Source organism: Rutilus rutilus, assembly GCF_951802725.1.
Source record: "Rutilus rutilus genome assembly, chromosome: 18".
In the NCBI taxonomy this organism is placed as follows: Eukaryota; Metazoa; Chordata; class Actinopteri; order Cypriniformes; family Leuciscidae; genus Rutilus; species Rutilus rutilus.
Window position 1 is genome coordinate 3,657,244 of NC_140231.1, and position 22,625 is coordinate 3,679,868.

The following is a 22,625-nucleotide window of genomic DNA, read 5'->3' on the forward strand; positions in this document are numbered from 1 at the left end:
GTTTCAGCCACCATCAATGAACCATTAAAGCTCAAGTAGGAATGATTTCGATTGGCTGTCGATATTTATATCATTCATCAGCTGAAAAAAAAAAAAAGATATTGTTCCTGTTTTGTCATCGTTATAAAGCTTAAAAATCACTCTAATAGCTGAGTCCACTCCACACCACAACTATGTTCATAGTTTCTCTCGTGAGAAGTCATTCCAACAATCATGGCAACAGATGTTGGTAGGTTTACGCAATAGCCATTCTTTTTAATAGAAGGAGACATAGGTGTGTGATCCAAGCATTAATGGCAAGGAAAGCCCCTTATACTTGGGAGCGGCACCTATGAGGTGTTTCTCCCTCCTATCTGCTTTAAAGTCTTGATAAATTGTGGCATTTCTTTGTTGTTTAGAATCCCTTATTCCTGTGATACTTTTTGTTTTTTATGAGTTTAATAAAAAAAACTCTCGTCTTCTGTTCAAACATACCGCGTCATCTTTAAATAATGATTGACTTTTACGTACGCCAGGTGACCTTAAAAAATTTCATAAAAAGTTTCCATTGCAGTTTTGCGAAATATTCCTTTTTTGAATTGCCTGAAAAACCACCTCTGTATGTCATATATAGTGGCCCCAATAAGTAGTTTGACACTTAAAGGGTTACTTCACCGCTGGCAAAATGGGCTTTCAATATAACTAGCTAGCCTATACAGTAGAAAGCTGTTTGAAAAACATCAAAGTTACACTTTGTCACATTTTAAAATGTATGAATTTCATTGCATTGCCTCTAACTAAGAGAACTGCTAAATTGCACAAAAGATACACACCATGAATGTTATTGCCCAGAAAAGAATTGTGATCAGCAGACAGGAAATGTACTGAAAGACCACTCGAAAACTGTTCTCAGGAGCAATGGTTTTGTTGTGTACTTCTCTTATGTTGATGAAAATCTTCAGGAAAAACCGGATGAGCATTGATGAGATTGATGTGCACAGTCTAATGGCCAAAGGACGTGAACGGAGTTTAGCTCTGTGCTCTTTCTCAGCCATGTTATCCCTAAAGAATTTTGCACCTGTAAGAGACGAAAACATCATATTACATATTGTGTTCATCAGATGAAAATGCAGTCAAGAGAAAGGTGGGAGATGAATAATAATTGTAGGTGTGTTAACAGCACACTGTATAATTTTGATTCTGAGACCAATTTCAGGAATCGTAAATACATCTTTTATCTTCAAGTCACCATGAAAAGTATAATTATTTTTATTTTTTTTACAGAATGTTGTAGTTTTTTTTAACTTAAATTTAACTGTGCACAAAATAATCATATGTCCTCGTAATCTTAAATAGAATACATTAACCTCCCCTTGAAACAGCATCTGTTCTCTTCATCACGTACAGTACGTCCCGCCGGAGGGTAGGACTAAATATCCTCCACAACTGACTGCAAACTGGCATTCGGATCTGACTCAATGTAGTTAGAAATGGCCAACTTACTGCAATCCAATTAATTCCCGAGGACGAAATTCAGTCTCGCCATATTATTATTTATTTTTTTCTCATTCCAGAAGCCGTTTCACTTGGATATACATCACAATAGGGAAGAAAATTCTATCTCAACTTCTGTTTCATGCCGACTTCACATAACGCAGCAATTAATAACGTAGTGTGTTTGAGACAGACAGAGCCAGATAAACTATATGGACAATTTGGCACGTGCCTGCATACCCTTTGCAGAACCTGCAAGATGTTTATCCTTAAAAAAAGAAGAAGAAGAGGGATCCGAACACAATGCAATATTTATTTTTTAATACTGGAATGTTACAGAAAAAGTCATTGCTCAACACCGGGTGCTTCTTGGGCTTTGTAAATAGTATTCTGCACTGATTAGAGCAAAGATATCGACCTCCTTCTTGTGTTTACTCAGAAATTTTTACAATGGCACCATACAACCCATTCTCACTCCCAAGGCATCAACTACTGAAGCATGGTCAAGTTCCTTCCGAGTCACAATTAAGACGCTCAAGGCATCCGTAGGCGTCACGGTTTCAACAAACAGGGAACTCCATTGCTTTCAATGAGTATACTTTGGCATCATACACAGACGCATTAGACATGGGAATGTTATCGCCATGATGAAATTATATACTGGGTTATAATTTTGCCAAAAAATTAATGGGTTGTGATTCTCAATTTCATCAGCCAGCATAAATTTATTTACATTTATTTGTTATTTACACAAGTTTGAACATGTAACCCAACCCCACCCCCAAACCTACCCATTAGTGTATTATATAATATAAAACAAAGGATATAACAGGCAGATATGACTACATGCATAATTTATATAAAACAAAAAACAAATATTCCAGGTGTTCCCAGTCCAAGTGATTGATTAGAGTGAAGAACACTCACAAGAGATCACCATCTCTGTCATCTGCCGTTCATCCTATCTATGCACACATTCAAAAATTGCCGCCCTAAGAAGCGTTACGTCAGCTTTGATTGTGAGCATTGGCTGTCGTGTGTCTCGTGACCGATTGCATCATGCTAAAGAGTTGGGTATATCTTCTGAATGAGATATGACTGCGTGCGTTCACGGAGGGGGGTTATTTTCAGCGATTAAAACATTAAGCTCCACTCTGTTCTTCACATAAAGATATCATATGGCTTCAGAAGACTTGGAATGCAACATGAGTTATTTGTAATACGTTTATACTGTTTTTGGTCAGTTTTTGCAATAAATACCTGTGACTGTACTTCTGTACTTTTATTGGCCTGTTACTTGTTTTATATTGTTGAGAAGTAAGTAGGTTTAGGGTAGGAGTGGGGTTAGTTGCTCCAAAATATAAAAGTATAAATATTTATAATATGCAAATACAAAGAATTAAATGCATCTTGAAATCAAATCAAAATGAAAAATGAAATCAAAGGAGTTCCCTGTTTGTCGATACCGTGACATGGACACAAGATGTGCCCACACTGAGAAAACTGACACGATACACTTAAAGGTAGGGTAGGTAATCCTGTTCAGAAACACTTTTTTTTATACTGGGTGAAATGGTCCTTCCATCCTGAGAGTAGTCAATACATTATGTGTTTAGAAAAAGGAATGAAAAAAATCAGACCTCTGTAGCAGCTGCAGGACAGTAAAAACTCTGACCAATCACTGCCATTCGGTGCGAATGTAAAGAACCAATCAGATGCCTTCATGTCTCGTGCCCGAGCCCCACTGCGCGCGCTGCCCTGCGTGCACTCATCACATGTCACCGTTCCCGGAAATATTCAGCTCAAAGCACCTGCATATGCAGTCAGCGAAGGCAAACAAGGCAAAAACTACTTCCTCGGGCCCTGCCCGCACTCTTGAACGAACTCCTCTGCTTCGCCCTCAACCCCGGACCTGTCCTCGAACCGACGATGCGGTACTTGTCTCCGGACTCGGAGTGTACGTTAGTCTTCATTAGAGTCAACAATGTTTTCATCATGGAAACTCTTACATGCAAAACACCGTATATGTTATGAATCTTACACGAAATTCACCTTCATCACAGTGTAACTGATGGTAATGGAAAAACGTGTATCAATGCAACCTGTTTTTAGTTTTGCCTTATAAATATAGCTTGTTACCGAATGAAACTTTACCATTATCGATATGCTAGCTTGATAGTGAGTACTAAAAGAAATCTTATTTGTTTATATTCATAGTGATAAAGTTAGGTATTTTATTACATGTGATTCTGACATGATGTCACTGTATGTACTGCGCTCCTTCCTCTCCACTCGTCTCAGGTAATAAATGCGTCTTCCAGCTGAGCCTGAGCGTTTGGCGTCGCGCGTTCATGTGTTTTGGGGGCGTGGCTTTGGAAGGAGCTCAGATGGGAGGGGGTGGGAGTGAATGGAAATAATGAGCTGTGTTTATTGCAGATTAAAAGGTCTACAGTCACTCGATTTTTATATTTTCTTTTTCAGAGTACTTACATTTTAATTATGTATTGGTATATAAAGACAGTTTAAACAAATTTGGAATGTTTTTTTTTTAGAAAAAGGATTACCTACCCTTTAACACAATAAAAAAAAGACATGCATATTAGCATATTTTATCATTTTTTAAGAACAATTCCCTGATATTTTCAAGTTTTCCATGATAACGGAACCCTGTATATAACATGTGAAGTACACCTCTGCTCTCTTTTATTATGCATATCAATAACATAGTATTAAATTGTTTACCGTATTAACTAAATACACTAGTTTTTATCTTGCCATATTTCCCTTATCTGCAAAAACGAGTACACAAACAACTTGGCAAGCCAGTTGTTTGTGAGGCTCTATTTCATTCTTATTTCACATGTATAAGAGTTTTATCGTTGGTTGAGGTTATCTACGACAAATGATCCTAAAAATGAGATGTAAAGAAATGTTGGTGGTTTAAAAGCCATGTATTGTGTTCCTGTGGCCAGTTGCATAAACTGCTTAGATTAGTTTTACAAATTAGTCATCTAATTGTTTTTTCAAGACTTTTTTTTTTTTTTAAGTCAGTTAAATAAAAATTGGTCTATTTTGAATCTGAAAAGTAAGACTGATTAGCCATAAGTTAACTAATTGCTAGTAGTCAGACTAGTTCTTAAGACAGTCTTAACTTAGCGGCTATGTTTATGCAACTGGCTCATCTTACATATTAAATGCAATAGATACACTTTAAAAAGGATTTCAGACAACTTACATCCAGCTTGAGGGAAAGTCTCTGCTGTAGAGTCAGGCTTTGTTAATGTGTTTCTCTGATGCTTTTCTTTGTGAAACGGTTCTTTTATTGTGCCAGCTGTTCCTTGCAAACGCGTGTAAATCTTAGGATAATGCTTCAAAATCTCATCAAGGCTTTTCTTCGAAAACACAAACAGCTCACAGTTTGTTGCAGCCCTGAAAAACAAATGGGGAAATCAGTAAGCTACACATACAGCAAATTGGCAAAGTTTTTCATTATATTTCTAGTTCATGTCCATTGTCCGTTTAGCATTTCCTTAAGGCTAGTGTCTGACTAGCCAATTTTCAGTTGTAGGCTTAATTTACATAGTCTTTGGGAGAATCAATAAGAGTCTGTGCACACAGCCACACTTCTCAGCGGAAAGCTTTAACAGCCCCAGCTAACGAACTTCTTCATTAAGTCTGAAGACGTAAAAATGTCCTTTTGTTTATTTGTGTTAACTAACATCAGCTATATTACCTCTAATGAATAATAGAAAATCATATACTGATAATTTACAACAATGCCAAGGTCTCTGGAAAGAGGTTTATTAAGTGATATTTATGTTCCACGTGGTCGAGTGAGCAGTCCGATGGCGGTGACATTTTCCACTGGTTGTGCTGGGCAACAATCCATTTCGAAAGCCTTGAACACGAAGCTCTGTGCGATGCTGATCTCCTGAAGCACCAAAAGGGTCCTAAAATCTGGGACACACAGATGAGGCCTTGAAGTAGGTGCAGAAGGTCCTTAACAATCCGGAACATGCAGACGAAGTTACCTTAAAGTGAAGGTTTGCTCTCTTGAGCTTAACCTTATTGCAAATGTCTCTGTATGCCTTTTGCATCTCTGGGCTAGAGATTCAGACTAGTCAATCCGCTTTTGTCTCTCTGGCATGGAGACTCGAAACGTGCTGCAGTTGTTACTGTCTCGCTCAACAAAGACTCTGAATGCAGTGTTTGTTAGACTGGAGGTTCAGGGCATGGAACCTGTTTCTGCCTCACCTTTACAAGCTGGAGACTCAGGACAGCGTAACTGTTAATCTCTCCCCTTACAGGACTGAGACCCAGAACGGTGTTGTATCTGTTGTTGTCTCACCTTAACAGGCCGGAGACTCAGAACAAGGAGTGTCTGTTGCAAAGGTACCTTTATCCCTTTCTGATGAGAACGAGATTGCAATTTGGCGCTTCTCCATTCGAGTGCTGTGATTGGTTGCTGGCATCCGAGGGGAGACACGCCATTCTTTCCCCTGTGGAACTCATTGGCATAAAGCACACAGTTAAGGCCCGGGTATACTTAACTTTCCATCTTCTGCTCCATCTCGCGCACAGTTGAGCATGCAAGCCTTTCAAAGTATAGTCCTATGTCCATGCGTGTGGAAAGATGTGTTCGGCACGTACACTATAAACCCATCTCATTATCCAGACATACCAACCAAGCTACCAACATTAGCAATGTACCACTAACTAACTAACTAACTAACTAACTAACTAACATGAAATAAATAAAAGCAATATTAACCTTGCTGTGGCAGGTCTTGGTTCTCCTAACAGCAAACTTCTCTCACCAAAACAATGTCCAGGTTTTAGTTTGAAAAGAACGACTGATTCATCATTTGATAAAACCCCCACTTCTCCCCTTTGGATGAAATACATCTAAAAAAAAAAACAAAAAAAAACAACAAAGTGCAATTTTTAAACATAATCATAAGCATGCTCTGTTACACTTTCAGGCTCATATTAAGGACAGTCAAAATTTTGAATATAAAATGAAAGTTTTCAGATGCACATGTTTCCAGTGCTCTTGATCTTAGTGAGTTCAGCTTGAAACTATGAACAAACAGCAATCAGAGGTCAACGTCTCAAGTGTCCGTTAACTTTTCATAATGCTTGCAAGAAATTCATTCAAAATGACCTACTGCAAAATTTCGTATGACATTAAACATTAGGGGAAAAGATCATCATTTTACACGTATATTTAAACATAGAAATCAAAGTTTTGTGGCTCTATAGATCCACAGTACCTAACTATCTGTTAATAATAATAATATGAATGATAATTACCTCTGATCCAATGTCATCTTGCCTATATATGAGGTCACCGGTTCTGTACAGGCATTGTGACATACTCCTGGCTAATAAGCGAATGAAGCATCCATCAGATTCTAATTGCTCCAGAGACTCCTTTGTTAAGATCTTCTCAAACAATGGCCCCTGTAAACAACACCTTGTAAGTCAGAGTGTTTCAGCTTATTACAATAATCAGCCAATTCAACATGTATTTAATTCTAAACCAAAAGTAAAAATAGCAACACATGCACAAGATCGAGCAAATGAGGTTGTCAATCGTGTTATTACAAAGAGTTTCCCTGCTTTGTCGACTGCCACATTAGACAAATGACATATCTCAGACGCGAGTGTTGACTTCCTCGGGATTTTATGACCGAACAGCTAGAAAAAGAGATGATGCATTTACAGAATTAATGTGGCATTCTACAGTCATTGTTACATTAGTAATAGCCAAGAACATATTTTACCATTGCTATGAAATCAGCGTAAAGAACTGTTGAAATATCACTGACTAGTGAAGAGGGCAAATACTCAGACAGTTTATCCTGATCAAATCCTTTTGTGTACGCCCATCGGCATGTGTAAAATCCAATTACTCGGTCATATAAAGCCCCGGTTATTTTGTGGCTCTTAAAAAAAAAAGGAGGGAAAGTGATTTAATACAAAGCACATATTACACTAACATTACGAGACATCATTTGGAAGAATTTCATTCGACTAGAAGGAATTACATTGATCAAAAGTCACTCCAGACATTTATAATGTAACAAATAACTATTTCCATTTTATATAAATACTGTATTCAAAATCTCTGTTCATCAAAGAATCCCGTGCAGCGTGGACGTGTTTCTGTTTAGCCATTTTTATACCGAAATACAACTTGAAAATGAACATTGATTTGCTCATTTCAATTTTGCTCACTGCTGTTTCCAGACTTCTTTAAGCAGCACAATCATTTTCATCATTGCTAATAAGGAATGTTCCTTAGTGACCAAAAAAGCACATTAGAAGCATCTCTGAAAGATTATACAACACATATTGTATTAAACAGATTGGATCAATGATTGCTGAAAATAAGGCTTTGCCATTAAAGCTAAAAAACAAAACAGAAAAAGACTTTCAAACAGTACTTTATAATAACAGTAATTTACTATATTACTGTTTTTGATTGTATTTTAATTAAACGATACATTAGTTATCAACAAAAGGAATTTCTTTTATCCAATTTTATTTTTTTTTTCATACCTTTAATAAACAGACTCTGGGCGAAAATAAATACCTTCAAGAACAATTTCATGCTGTCAGTTTTCTCTGTATAAGCAGCTCTCATAGCATCTGTGTTCGCCAGCATAGCAGTTACAGTGCCTGACAAGCAGCCACAAAACAGTGTCGCAGCAATCATGAGGAAAATCATCAGAACTTTCTGAAAATGTTGTTTGTGCACAAAGAAAAGTCAGTAGCTGGAGATGCATAAAGAAAGCAAGTCTCTATACATGAATATGACAAAGAAACATTGTGTGAAATACGAAAAAATGGGCTTTGATTTGTCGGTTAAAAATAAAGAGGCTTAAATTTAAAAAAGAGTGAATTCAAATCTGACAGTTTACTTTTAACATTATAACTAAATCTAATATATGGCAGAATATTACAAACCCTGGTTCTATTTCTTCTCAAAATGTAAGAGAAAAAAATAGCACAACAAAGCTTATGATTGTTTTTAACCACATCTCCTTCCAATTATCATTACGAAAGAAAGAAAGAAAGAAAGAAAGAAAGAAAGAAAGAAAGAAAGAAAGAAAGAAAGAAAGAAAGAAAGAAAGAAAGGAAGGAAGGAAGGAAGGAAGGAAGGAAGGAAGGAAGGAAGGAAGGAAGGAAGGAAGGAAGGAAGGAAGGAAGGAAGGAAGGAAGGAAGGAAGGAAAGAAAGAAAGAAAGAAAGAAAGAAAGAAAGAAAGAAAGAAAGAAAGAAAGAAAGAAAGAAAGAAAGAAAGGTTTCGAGGGAGGGATGTATTTTTCTTTAAAAAAAATATAAATGTGTTTCTTTTTAAAGCAAAATTATTATTATTATTATTATTAATGTATTATTCATATGTATGTATGTACTGATTGATTGATTGCTTTTACTTTATGGGTGAAACGTCACCTACACGTCTTTGACGTCTAATATTTGACTGCTATGATACTTACCGATGAAGTTACAAATGGATGGATGTCCCCAAATCCAACACTGCATATTGTTGTAGTGATAAAGTAAAAGCTCATTAAATACAGCTGCTGGAAAGTAAAAGTCTCTGAAAAAAAAAAAAAATCATAATTTTAAAGCTTTAAATAAACTGATTTATTTTAATTTACTAGAAACATGAAAAATATGATGAATAAAACATGAATTAGTTTCAACTGTCAAAGGTTTGATGAACAGCACGTACCAAATTCAACATTAAAAGAGATGTCCAAGTGTGTCACCCAGGACAATGTTGTACAGTTGTGCTTTACCATTGGTAATAAATAATTACTGATGTTTGCATCAAGGTTCCCTAAAGGGCATGCACTTGCAAAGATAATACAAGTGCCGAAGTGCACAAAAAGAGTGAAATATAAAAATAACTTAAAACAACAAATGATGTTCGTTCCTGCAGCAACGTCAGCCTGCAAGAATGAAAATACAGAGGGAATGCGATATAACTGGAAAATATGTGGTATCCTGAAGCATGCATAAACATGCAACGCTTCGTTATTGGCATAAAATCCGTTCTCACTGAATGGTGAAATCAAAATCCAACCCACAAGTTCCCAAGGAAAGCAGGTTATGAAATCCACTAGGAAACCGTTTTTGATATAATGACGTGCTGTTTCTAAGGGGTCGACTTTGAGTTCATTGCCTTCATAGAAAGCAACATGCATGCGGACATACATGTCCACCCAACAAAACAATCCAACTATGTAACAAACAATCCACAGCTCAATACTGAAGTGTAGAAATGCAAAAAGCAAAGAGGAACTGATGCTGACAGTGACAGCCAACACGCTCCGGAAAAGCTCCCATTGAACATAAAATGAGCAGCTGGGCAAGATGGTACTCCTGCAACAAAATAAATAAGTAATTACATAAATCATATTGTTCAAGACTGGAAGTACTGCAATGCTTATAAATTAGGGTGCTGAGTTAAAATAATGTAACAAAAATGTTTTAATTTTTAATAATTGTAAGAAAAATACTGATGCTTCCAATTTTTTCGAGGTTTCTTCCTGATGTGAGGTCGTTATTTTCAGGAAACATCTTTAACTGTATCAGTATAATTAAAACACCACAGTAGCACTGCATTTACCTCATTAAGAAAAAGGATGGGCATGACCACAAGAAGAAATATACAATGTGCTCCATTAAAGTGCTGTAGAGACAAAAACAAGAATAGTTCACCCACACGTTTACTCACTCATAACAGAATTTTCACTTTCTTGTGAACTATTTCCTCAATAGTTTATCAGTTCAATGCAATGGAATGCATATCAATTAAGTTACAATGCTTTCAGATTTTTCTAAACTATTAACAATTTTTTTGGACCTGTAAATAGATTAAAATAACAAATAATTAAAGGGGTGGTAAAATGCCCTTTTCACAAGATGTAAAATATATCTCTGATGAAGTTTTAGCACAAAATACCCCACAGATATTTTTATATAGCATGTTAAAGTTGTCACTTTTTGAGGGTTCGCAAAAACACACCGTTTTGTGCCTGGCCCTTTAAATGCAAATGAGCTGCTGCAGAGGGCGGGGTTTCAAGAGTTCGTGACACACTAAAATGACAGAAACTGTTCTGCCTTTAATGTTAAAACGGAGTCAAACAAAGATGGAGAGACTCAAGAAGAAGTGACAACATGTAGAATGCAACAGGACGTCTCTGAATGGTTAGTAGATGAATTTATGTTGCTGATGTGGAGTTAACTATCTTCAATTAGCATATTCTGTCATGATAAATCGCTCGTATAGGAACTGTTGTGACATGCACACAGAGTGACTTTCTATTGCATGTGAAAAGATGGATGCTAAAGTTTGAGCTGACTCACAAATGTACTCTTATACAACAACTTTTCCTCTTCTCAACATGGACTGCGTGTTCCCGGGGGCGGGGTTTATGTACATTTTAAGGTTGGTGATGTCACTAACCCGGGAGGAATGTCGTGTAGTCTCTACCAGCCGTTTGTTGTAGTCCTTTTCTTTAAAAGCAAATATCTTCCTTTGCTTTGAACTCTGAGCGTTGTAACTTTGCAGATGTTGTTTATGCTCAAACAGCAACATTACACACTAACTAAAGTTAGAAAAGTGAAATCATACTCAACCACCCCTTTAAATTATTGCTTTGAAGTTAAAGTGGTTTTGCTTTTCCAGCATAGTTATATTTGACTGTTCAGATAAAGCATTAAGTTACAACAGGTCAGGAAGTAACCTTGCCTAGTTTTGACGTAAAAGGGCACTATGTGATGTGTTAATGAAAAGGACAATTACATTACATTTTATGAACTGTATCATTCACATTAAAAGCAAGTCATTAACAGCTGTACATGATGGCACTGCATACATTTCGCATCACCAAAATAACTTTCTGCTTACTTCGGCCTCTCTCTGAACAGTTTCACTTGAATGGTTTCCTCCTCTGATCCAGCATACATGGGAATGTTTCCAAAGTCCTCCACATCTAGACAGATAAATATATGTAAATTCTCAGTAGGTAAAATAATCGAAGGTTTCTGCTTTGATTTTAAATACGGTAACACTTTACAATAAGGTTTCAGTAGTTAGACACTTTAGTTAACCATGAACTAAGAATAGACAATACTTCCACAGCATTTATTAATCTTAGTTAATGTTAATTTCAGCATTTACTAATACATTATTCAAATCAAATGTTGTATTTGTTAAAAGCTACACTGTGTGAAAATACACATATTTTCCCCCATCTAGCGGTGAAATTGTATATGACTACCCAGTGAATATTAGTTTCTTTTCCTTTCAATTCCGAGGGCGTTTTAACTCCTACGGTGGCCGTATTATTCCAAGATTAACATGGCTTCCAGTTCGACTATTCATCACCTGTGATCCGTCGCAGCACAGATTTATGTTACAAGGTAAACAATACTTTTCACCATTGACGCGAGGAAAAGTAACGCAAGTTACACTAGAGGTCGTTCTGGCGTTATGCACAACCATGCTATGGTTTAGAGCTGAAGATCTTTGCCCGAACCCGACGGGACCCGACGGGTTTGGTCGGGTTCGGTCTTAATTTCTATTATTTTACACGGGCTCGGGCCGGGCTCGGGCTCGCGCTTCGGGTTGCGTGGTAAATGAGCGGTCAGGTGATGTGTTTAGATTAGCGTGAAAATGGATCTTGAGGAGGTGAAATGGAGGCTGGTCTCTGGAGGACTTATTTTATTTCTTTGTTCCAACTTCCAAGTGGCCTCTAGCCTCCGTTAGTCATGAATAAATGATGTTAAAAAATGTATAAATTACTCCTTTTTTTTTACGAAAGACAAAGGTGCTGTGTGTGTGCGTGCGTCTCTTTTTTTCTTTCTCTCCCTTTTCCGCCGAGTGGTGCGTGTGCCGGCTCGCGGTGTTAAGCGCGTGTCCGCGCTATTTGCCGGCTCGCGGTGTTAAGCGCGTGTCCGCGCTATTCTCCGACACTCTTATCACTGCTGATAGACGGCCTTTTGGACAGTCGGGCTGTAAACGGGTTCGGGCTTTTAAAAAGCTGTCAATCAAAATGTACTTGTCGGGCTCGGGCCAAACTCTGTCGGGCTCGGGCCTTTTCGGGCCGAACTTTTAAGGCCCGATTACAGCTCTACTATGGTTAGAAAAGCAACTATAAAACTTCGAATTTACTCAAATAGGCTGAATTACCTGTCGAGAAGAAAGCAGACAACTTCGGCGGCCGTTTTAAAATCTTTGCTCCTCATGAGCTCTTTCCTGGGAAAAGTTACTCCAGTATTGACTTTGGTCTTGCTGATTTGCCTGTCGCGTTGACGTTTTAATTCTCTCTTTCGCTCCTTGGCGACTCTGCTACATGTCCTCGAAAATAGGAGTTACTCTTCAGCAATCTTTCAAATCTGCCGGCAGTCGCGAGTAATCTCCCCCTCGCATTCGTCACGGTGTCACTGAGTGTAAAACGCGAAAGGCAAAGCTTGAATTTCCAGGTATGTCCCTCTTTGGCGAATGTATTTTCAAGATGGAGGCGCAACATGGCTGCCGCCACTCGAGCGACTCGCTCGTATGTATTATAAATGGCGCTTACGAGAATACTTGATTAGTTGGTGGAAGTAATTACACATGAATGAGCACATATACTTTTGATAGAACAAAGTGTTTTAGCTAAGAATCAACTTAAAAAGTTACACAGTGTAGCTGTAACATTAGTTAACCCTCTGAGGTCGGCAAACGCGCCCACGCGTTTTGCTGGATTTTCTTCACATTGTAGAACTATAAACTTAAATTTCTCCATCATTTATGGTCATACAGAAAAAAGAAATATGAAAAAAGAATCTGTGATATTTCTACTCTTGTATGTGTCCACTTACAATCAAATCAAAACATTGTGCTTTTGTAAAATAAAGAAAATAAACAGGGTGTGCGTTCTGCCTCTCCGTCGCGGTGAACTTTTTTTTCTTGAGCACGTCTATAAACTGAAACAAAACTCAGCGAATACTTGTCACACATTTATGAGCCATATACCTTTATAAACATTTAAGTGTGTACTTTTAAATGATCGGATTCAAACTGAAAACAAATATTCTCTGTTTAAGTAATTTGTATAAAACCAACAAGATGTCCAGCTTCTCAAACGCTTCCTAATTACTTTTAATTTGACCACGCCCACTCGCGCAAAAGATATTCACATGCAAATCTCCACATGGAACGCGAACGCGCTCGTTACCTCAAAAACAAAGCAGCAAAACACCTCACAAGTCTCTGCTTTTCGTCGAGTTTGAAAGGCGCACGTTTGGAGCTTACATTGGATTTAGGCTACCTCAGAAGAAGAAGAACGCGATTTGAAGACAAGAAAGATGTACAAGGTAAGACATTCTTACATATTAGTTTGTTATTGTTGCATAAATTTCACATTGCAGTTGAACTGTTGCTAGATATATGGTGAATATTGTAATATTTAGACCCGTGTTTACTGTTACTGTGTTTGTGGATATCTGCTCAAACGTAGATATGTATATGGTAACCATAATGTTTTATATTTGAGCGCGATCGCGTTTGAATGTATCATATGATCGCGATCGCGTTTGAATGTATCATTTGATACATTCGAAAAGCAAAACGCACCAAAGGGCTTCATGTTTTTACTATTATCTCATTTCATATCATCATAACGAATAGAAACATTTGAAGTAACATGATAATCAATATATTTTTCTCTAGCTTAGTTGTTACTGAAATATTTTGGAAGATTTATAGGCTGCTATGGTTATTGTTATTATTATTTTATGCAGCACTGCACATAGCCTATGCTTACAAGGCACAACAAACCTGGTGTTCATTATATTATTGTTGGAAACATTTGTGTGTGTGTGTGTGTGTGTATTCTGTGAATTTTAAAAAGCAATTTTAACCAGAAAAATCTAAAATGTATTCCCCAAATCGTGCAGGCCTTTCTCTTGATATCAGTATGTTCACTTTTTTTTTTTTTTTTTCAGGGCCTAGATGCCACTGAGTCCTGCTGACTTCGACTTTCTCTGTACATGAACATGGTAAAGTGAAAATCAAACACCTTGGAAATGAAAGGTATGTACAATGTTTTTAGTAATGGCACAAAGGTCTCTGTCTTTGTATCATTGGTTATCTTTGGATTATGTTGTGTTGTAAATAAATCAAACCATCTAAAAGCCATTCTTTTTTAAATCTCCTCATTCTTTGTGCAAGGTTGCTCAGAATGATAGGGGCCTGATAGCTCCTAATAGGGCAGTTAGAGGAGGGTCTTTGTCTTACTCAGGTGAGAAAAGCCATACATATTAATGAGCTCCCGCATAAAGCTTTGTGGCACAAAACACGTCGTTAAATTTTTTTAATTGTCTTATCTGAATGAGCAGTCAGGGTGATTTTCACATAGTTTTAGAGCAAATATTCTAGGCTACGTCATACAATTTTCAAAAGTCTTGTGAAGAAATAATCAGTATGGGTTTCATGGCCTTATTTCAGTGAGAATTTTTTTTTGTATTTTCACAAACCACGCATAAATGTCATTATCTCAAAACTACAAACTTTTACACACATGCTGCTGATATATTATTGTAGCAGAGTTTGTGCTGAATACAGTGTAATCAGACTTTAGCCATGAAAATGTCACAAGTAACAGAAATAAGCACAAATGTCAGAGCATGTCAGAACACCTCCAGGGCCCAGAAAACAGCTCAGACCTCAGAGGGTTAATGCACTGTAAACTAACATGAACAATTAACGACTTTGTATTTGTATTAACTAACATTAACAAAGATTAATAAATAATGAAACAAATGTTACATTGTTCGGTTATGTTAGTTAATACATACATTTTTTTTTAACAAATGAGACCTTATTGTAAAGTATTACCCAAAATCCTTACAGCCTTTTCACTCCAAAAACAGAACGGATATTTGTAAGGCTAAATCAAAACAAATTCTTTCCAATTCAATAGGTGGTGCTGACACTGACCAATGACACTGACAATGAGAGGAAGAACACAGTCAAACAGCTTTGCAAGAGAAACAGGTTGCAGAAAAAGCTCAAGACTTTGTCTAATGTTAGTAATAAAAACAAACCTATTCTGAGATAGATCATAATTGTAATCCATTCTACAAGTGCATCCAAGTGTCAACGTGAATGCTTTAACGTGAGATTAAATATGATTAATACACAAAAAAATGCTGGATTATTTTTTTCTACCCAAATGCTGGGTTGAGCCAGTTGGCTTTTTTGGGGGTTATTTTGGGTTACTCAGCCGCCATCCGACACAACAACCCAGCTGTTGAGATACACAGAACGCAGGCTTTCTGCATCCTCGTCAGGAGAGAGCAGTTCTCCACTGTGCCAAATTGGTGCATTTTTTCAGTAAAATAAAGGTTTGTATACATTTTACCTAGTCTATAAAGTCTTTATTGTGTTGCAAGTAAATATTTCATACAGCGATGAAATGTCCGTCAGCTAAATTTGCCAGTCAGCATTGATTGTTTTGCATGATGGAAACACCTTTTTCTCCTTTCTGCACCTTACGGCACTCCTCTACTTTTCGGGCATTCCTGGGCTAAATGTTCATCTCTTGATTATTACTGTTGTCTGCATTGTTACTCTAGTAATTCTTTGTTTGATTGTAATTTCTTATTTAGTTTTGTTCATTTTAACCCAGCAATATAGTCATTTTTAAACAATAGTTCAGTAAAATAAAACAAACATTTATTTTGTATAAATAAATATGACACCAGGTAATATACCTGGCTGTCAACAAACATTTATTTTGTTTTAAAATAAGGTGCATGAAATTCAATTATTCAACCTATAGCCTTCTCATTTTTGTCTTATGAAAAAAATAAACTTGAATCAATATTTCATCATGTCAAATACTTTCTAAATTTTACTCTAAAATGGCATCTACTTTTAGTCAAGCAATTTTTTAGTTGACAAAAAGTGTGAAAGCAATTCGGTCGTGACGGCACATTTTCGGTAGTGACGGTAATGTTTTGGTAGCGACCACATTACAGAATTTTGACTCGCATTCTAAAACACTACTAAAACATATCAAGATACTAATGATTTGTATAACTGCTAAAATGTTGTTTATTTCCCCCAAATAAATGATTATGGTGTTCCCTTTTGTCACTACCAAAACAATGATGCCATGTTTCGGTCATACTTTTGAGCCTAGTTCAAAGATGATAGCCAGCACATGGTTACCTAGCACAGTTCTGAACAGTTGGGACACACATAAAAACTAATTTTATGGAATAACACACAAAAAAAGTTTGCTTAATTGCAGAAAAAAGGTGTTTGGTAGTGACGTCCCTTAAAGTTACACACAGATTTTCAGACTTTTGAACACATTTCCCTCAAAATGATGGTGCCTATCTATAATGAATAAGAGGCTATGAGAGAGAAGCACACAGGAATATTTCCTGATCAAAAATGCAGGGGTGTGGTTAAAATCAGTCTCAGCCAATGGACTAAAACAAAAAATAAAATGTCTTTTTAAAAGAAATCAAACAGATATTTTTAAAAACAACAATGAAAAAATAATAATTTTGATATAATTTTCACAAGTTGAAATTTAGGGGTTAGAGTTCGGGTCTGCCACCTCCCAATTGAAAGTACCCAATAAATTATGATTTTATATATATTAAGCTTACTTATATTTTAAATATTATTGTGGGATTCAATAGATAACAGAAGGATCTTAGTAAACATCTAAAATTTGAATACTTAAATTGTTTTTTGGTTGTCGGACAGCAGTTTGCACCAATTCTGTAGAATGGCCCGTATATACTGTGTGTGTGTATATATACAGTGCTATGCATAAGTTTAGGCAACCATGCTAAAGTTGACTAAAAAGAGGAATAAAAAATCATATTTTGCAAATTTAACTTAATGCCTTATTTTAAAAAATTAGGAAAAATCCAACCTTAAAGGACACCAATTTTCTTTGTGAATGAATAATGTATCGTAAATAAATAAATGTTCTTCCTTAAAAAACAGGGTGCATAAGTTTGGGCACCACTATGTTAAATTCCCATAGAGGCAGGCAGATTTTTATTTTTAAGTATTTTTTTTTTTTTTTTTTTAGGATACTATGCATCCTGATAAAGTTCCCTTGGCCTTTGGAATTAAAATAGCCCCACATCATCACATAGCCTTCACCATACCTAGAGATTGGCATGGAGTACTTTCCATAAGATCATCTCTCAATGCAAATCAAACTAGCTATTAGGCTAACTGAAATAAAACCATGCCAATCTCTAGGTATAGTGAAGGCTATGTGATGATGTGGGGCTATTTTAATTCCAAAGGCCAAGGGAACTTTATCAGGATGCATAGTATCCTAAAAAAAAAAAAAAAAAAAATACTTAAAAATAAAAATCTGCCTGCCTCTATGGGAATTTAACATAGTGGTGCCCAAACTTATGCACCCTGTTTTTTAAGGAAGAACATTTATTTATTTACGATACATTATTCATTCACAAAGAAAATTGGTGTCCTTAAAGGTTGGATTTTTCCTAATTTTTTAAAATAAGGCATTAAGTTAAATTTGCAAAATATGATTTTTTATTCCTCTTTTTAGTCAACTTTAGCATGGTTGCCTAAACTTATGCATAGCACTGTATATATATATATATATATATATATATATATATATATATATATATATATATATATATATATATTAGTGTTGTCAAAGACCCGGTACTTCGGTACCAAGTCGGTACTAACTTTTTTTTTTTTTACGTCACGGTACCAGGTTTTCTCAAACCCGGTACTTGATGCACGTGCATGCCCGAAGCGAGTTGCGTCCTCTTCATAAAAGGGCTGAGACATGGCGACCGGCGGTGCTGCTGATGTGGTGGCTTGTAAATCCACTTGTTGATAAGAAAGGAGGAAAGAGCCACATATGGAAATATTTTGGATTAGGCTAATGTCACGTTGCCATAAGGGGCCGTTCACATAGCACGTTTTTGCGCGTGCAGATTCGTTATTTCAAATGTAGGCGTGCGGCAAGCGCGCTCATAATAGAAGCGGCGCGGCGCGCTCGTTTTTCCAGGCGCGCCTATGTTCATGGTTACATAGCAGCGACAGACGCCACGGGAGAGCAAGTGCTTGTGGAAAGGAGTAAGCGGTGCAAACCTTGTCTCCATGATGACGAGAAAGTATCAGCAAAGAATGAATTGATTTCTAGCCCTTGCATTAGCTTTACTACTAGATATATTTATGGAGATGAGAAATAAAAAGCCGTCATAATGTCATTAATATCAGTCCGTCAGAAAAGCAGTTCTAGGCTTATTCTTGGCTGGATAACTCTTAGTAGGTTTAAAAAGCCCTTTTAAAATTAAATATGAATGCAGTTTTGGATGAAATAAAAGTACAGTCAAGCCAAATAAAGCACGTTTGATCTCCTGTATAGTTTGGTAACACTACAATAAGATACCATTCATTAACATTACTTAATGCGTTATCTAACATCAACACATTGAGTGAACAATATATTTTTACAACATTAATTAATGTTTGTGAATGTTATTTAATACAAACACTTGATTGGTCATGTTTGTTCACTTCATTCATTGTGCATTAAATAATGTTAACAGAAATAATGTTAACTTTTGATTTTAAAAATGTATTTTTAAATTAACCCCAAGGAGAATAACTGCGACAGTATATAACTATTGTTTATTGTTTGGTCATTTTATCTAATCTAACAAATGGAATCTTATTGTAAAGTGTTTTTAATACTACAGTTTCCATCTTTGTAACCGTGATATACACTTTAATATATGTAAATTTAATCTAAATTAAGCTTTGGTACCGAAATTGGTACCGAGAACCGTGGATTTTCACTGGTATTGGTTCCTGAATACTGAAATTTTGGTACCGTGACAACACTACCACAGACTGCAATTTTGGCAATCCTATAAGATCATTACAAATCACATTGTAAGACATGAATCTAATAAACTTGGTACTAAATGTATGTAGACTGTACGATAATGACACCTACTGAATCGTAGACTACGACGCAAGAATAAAACGTCATCAGCATGTGCTAGTGGTAAACTAATGATGTGGTTTTTATGTGCGCTGAAAAAAAGAGGACGACACGAAAGAGGAGAATATGGATGCGGTCATGGCTAGGGAAAAGTGGCCAACTTGGCATGCCAATTTTGCAAATGGAGCTTGAGATAAGTAGTTTTAGCACCATGTCGCATTGATCAATACGGCATTTAATGTTGGCTAGTCAGTGGAGGTAGGTCGTAGCAGCAAACACTGTGAGATGATCATGCTGAATTTCTGACACTGTCAAACAATTATCGCAGGCCATCTTTGGTCGCAAGACCATGACAACTTTCGTCTTTGAACCTCTCACTGTGTGACGTAGGACCACTGTTTAGGAGCCACGACCACAGAAATTGCCACGATTGGTCATTTTTCGTCTGGGACAGCCCAAAATCGTACAGTGTGTACCGGGCATAAAAGTGGAGTTAAACGCAGCCCAGTTGTTCCTCTTTCCTTCAGTGATTCAGGTGCTCATCACTAATGCTCAGCCATCACTTAAAGGGATACTCCACTTTTTTCGGAAATATGCTCATTTTACAACTCCCCCAGAGTTAAACAGGTGAGTTTTACCGTTTTAGAATCCATTCAGCCGAACTCCGGGTCTGACGGTACCACTTTTAGCATAGCTTAGCATAGATCATTGATTCATACGAGTCCAGTAGCATTTCTTTCAAAATGACCAAAGAGTTTCAATATTTTTCCTATTTAAAACTTGACTCTTCTGTAGTTAAACCGTGTACTAAGATCGACGGAAAATGAAAAGTTGCGATTTTCTAAGCCTATATGGCTAGGAACTACTCTCATTCCGGCGTAATAATCAAGGAACTGTGCGGCCGTACCATGGGTGCAGCAGGCGTAGTGATATGACGCAGCGCCTAAAAATAGTCCCCAGCTCGGTAACTTCTTCCAACGTGACCGGGACTAAGTTTGTCTAACCTATTAGACCTATTTTCAGGCGCTGCGTCATATCACTACGCCTGCTGCACCCATGGTACAGCCGCACAGTTCCTTGATTATTACGCTGGAATGAGAGTAGTTCCTAGCCATATAGGCTTAGAAAATCGCAACTTTTCATTTTCCGTCGATCTTAGTACACGGTTTAACTACAGAAGAGTCAAGTTTTAAATAGGAAAAATATTGAAACTCTTTGGTCATTTTGAAAGAAATGCTACTGGACTCGTCTGAATCAATGATCTATGCTAAGCTATGCTAAAAGTGGTACCGTCAGACCCGGAGTTCGGCTGAATGGATTCTAAAACGGTAAAACTCATCTGTTTAACTCTGGGGGAGATGTAAAATGAGCATATTTCCGAAAAAAGTGGAGTATCCCTTTAATTATCTCACTGCAACACTGCTTCAGTGTTACTTTATGTATGTATATTATGCACATTAAGCAGTGTTAATTTAACTCTGGGGATTGTGCTGTGCAATATTCTCAATAAAACAGCTTTGAAACAATGTACAGTACACTGTGTGAAGTGAATAAATAAAACTGACTTGAAATAAATCTAAATTCTCTTGATAGCTTTGGGTCAGCTGTGTTTGCAAGCATTAGTCACAAATAAAAAAAATATCTAAATTGATTAGCTACAATAAAGCCCAAATTAATAATATGAAGATTAGCTTAGTCAGATTCACTGATTCATAACAATAGGGAAGTGTTCAGATTCAGAAGATATATAATGTACGGTAATTTGTAACAACAACAAAACATAAGAGTTATGTCTCAAAATACTCACAGCATTTTGACTTCTTGGAATATCTACGGTCTTGAAATGTCAATGGGATTTTTTGTGCATGTACAGCATCAGATTTTTCTTTTTTGCATTGCTTTTTCAGTATCAATGTCGCACCGCATTCTGGATTTCCTTGGAATACAATTAGCCTAAAGGATTGACAATTTTCTCATAAAATATTCTTTAATGTTACAGAGATTTTACTCTAATATGTAATTTGTTTCTACTTCGTTTTTAAAACATACCTTCTAAGCAGGAGATTATTCTGAAGAAGTACTCTGACCTTGTAAAAATCAATTACAATGATTTCACAGCATGTCAGAGCCTGCACTGTCAATGTGGCTGGTTTTCCAAGCAAAAAACTTGCCTGAAGGAAAAAAGAAAAGAAAAGTTAATTTATTTAAATTATGTACACAAAAAATTGCTTATGTACACAGTATAATAACCCAGGTACCCTTTCAGTCAGTCACGTTCAAAGTTACGTCAGAATGGAACTGACAAATTTAAATCTTGCCTGAGAGCCCAATCACCTTTGAGTGTAAACTAAACGAGTCAATGGACATTGGCATGCAAGATTTGCATTGCGCACTCCGCCCCACGAAGTGAGTATATAAGGAAGAGCACGTGCATTCGCACATTAAAACTTTCGCTTCGGAGCAGAGCGGTTGTTGTTGTTCTGGTCTGTAATCACCAACGAGTGTGCTACGAGTTGGGAAAAGCTCTTAATTTTGTTTTTGGTGTGATGGCGCTGCAGCAGTGGGCACAATCTAAAAGGGCATGTCCTGCTGTTTTTGCAGTATTTGCACACTGCAGCCTGTTACAGTTCCTGTAAGCTATGCTGTGACCATTTTCCCTGAGCGCTTCAGCACTTTAAAAGAGCCTATTTCCCTAAAAGAGCAAACATGGGTGTGACACTGCATCTTTTTAAAGGTGTCATTCCACCAGTGAGTTTCTAGATGCGGTCATTACCTGACCCCGTCTGACAGTCACAATCGCTGCTTCACGTGTCTGGGCTTAAAGCACCCTGAGGTGGCTGTTGTGGATGAGTCATGTACCCATTGTGGCAAGATGACCATCTCAACGCTGCGATAGAGACTCCAATACCTCCAAAGAGGTGGAGTTCCCTTTGCTATGCCTCTATCTAGGAATAGCCAGGGTGACCTGAGGGTCACCGTGGGGGCTCCCCCACTGAGTCAATCTCTGTGCGCCCCCCACTCCTTTTAGCGCATCACAAGCTGTGGAGCTTCCGGTTGAGATTGCAGGTCCTTCGCATGGGGGACCAAGTGTTTAATTTGGGGCTCCGGTGGAGAA

The 22,625-nt window shown here is 37.0% G+C and overlaps 1 protein-coding gene across 1 annotated transcript in view; it reads right to left on the reverse strand.

The window, feature by feature from the left end:
• cngk (cyclic nucleotide-gated potassium channel) overlaps positions 1-22,625 on the reverse strand; it is a gene marked incomplete at both ends in the record, with an annotated part of 109,638 nt that overhangs the window by 7,843 nt on the left and 79,170 nt on the right. Inside the window, 13 exons of the mRNA XM_084387755.1 lie at positions 813-1,057; positions 4,709-4,902; positions 6,245-6,378; positions 6,787-6,936; positions 7,081-7,173; positions 7,260-7,421; positions 8,072-8,215; positions 8,978-9,081; positions 9,217-9,869; positions 10,117-10,179; positions 11,401-11,485; positions 21,318-21,463; positions 21,560-21,681. Of these exons, the coding sequence (XP_084243881.1) occupies positions 813-1,057; positions 4,709-4,902; positions 6,245-6,378; positions 6,787-6,936; positions 7,081-7,173; positions 7,260-7,421; positions 8,072-8,215; positions 8,978-9,081; positions 9,217-9,869; positions 10,117-10,179; positions 11,401-11,485; positions 21,318-21,463; positions 21,560-21,681 (2,295 nt within the window). The remainder of the gene's footprint in view (positions 1-812; positions 1,058-4,708; positions 4,903-6,244; positions 6,379-6,786; positions 6,937-7,080; positions 7,174-7,259; positions 7,422-8,071; positions 8,216-8,977; positions 9,082-9,216; positions 9,870-10,116; positions 10,180-11,400; positions 11,486-21,317; positions 21,464-21,559; positions 21,682-22,625) is intronic.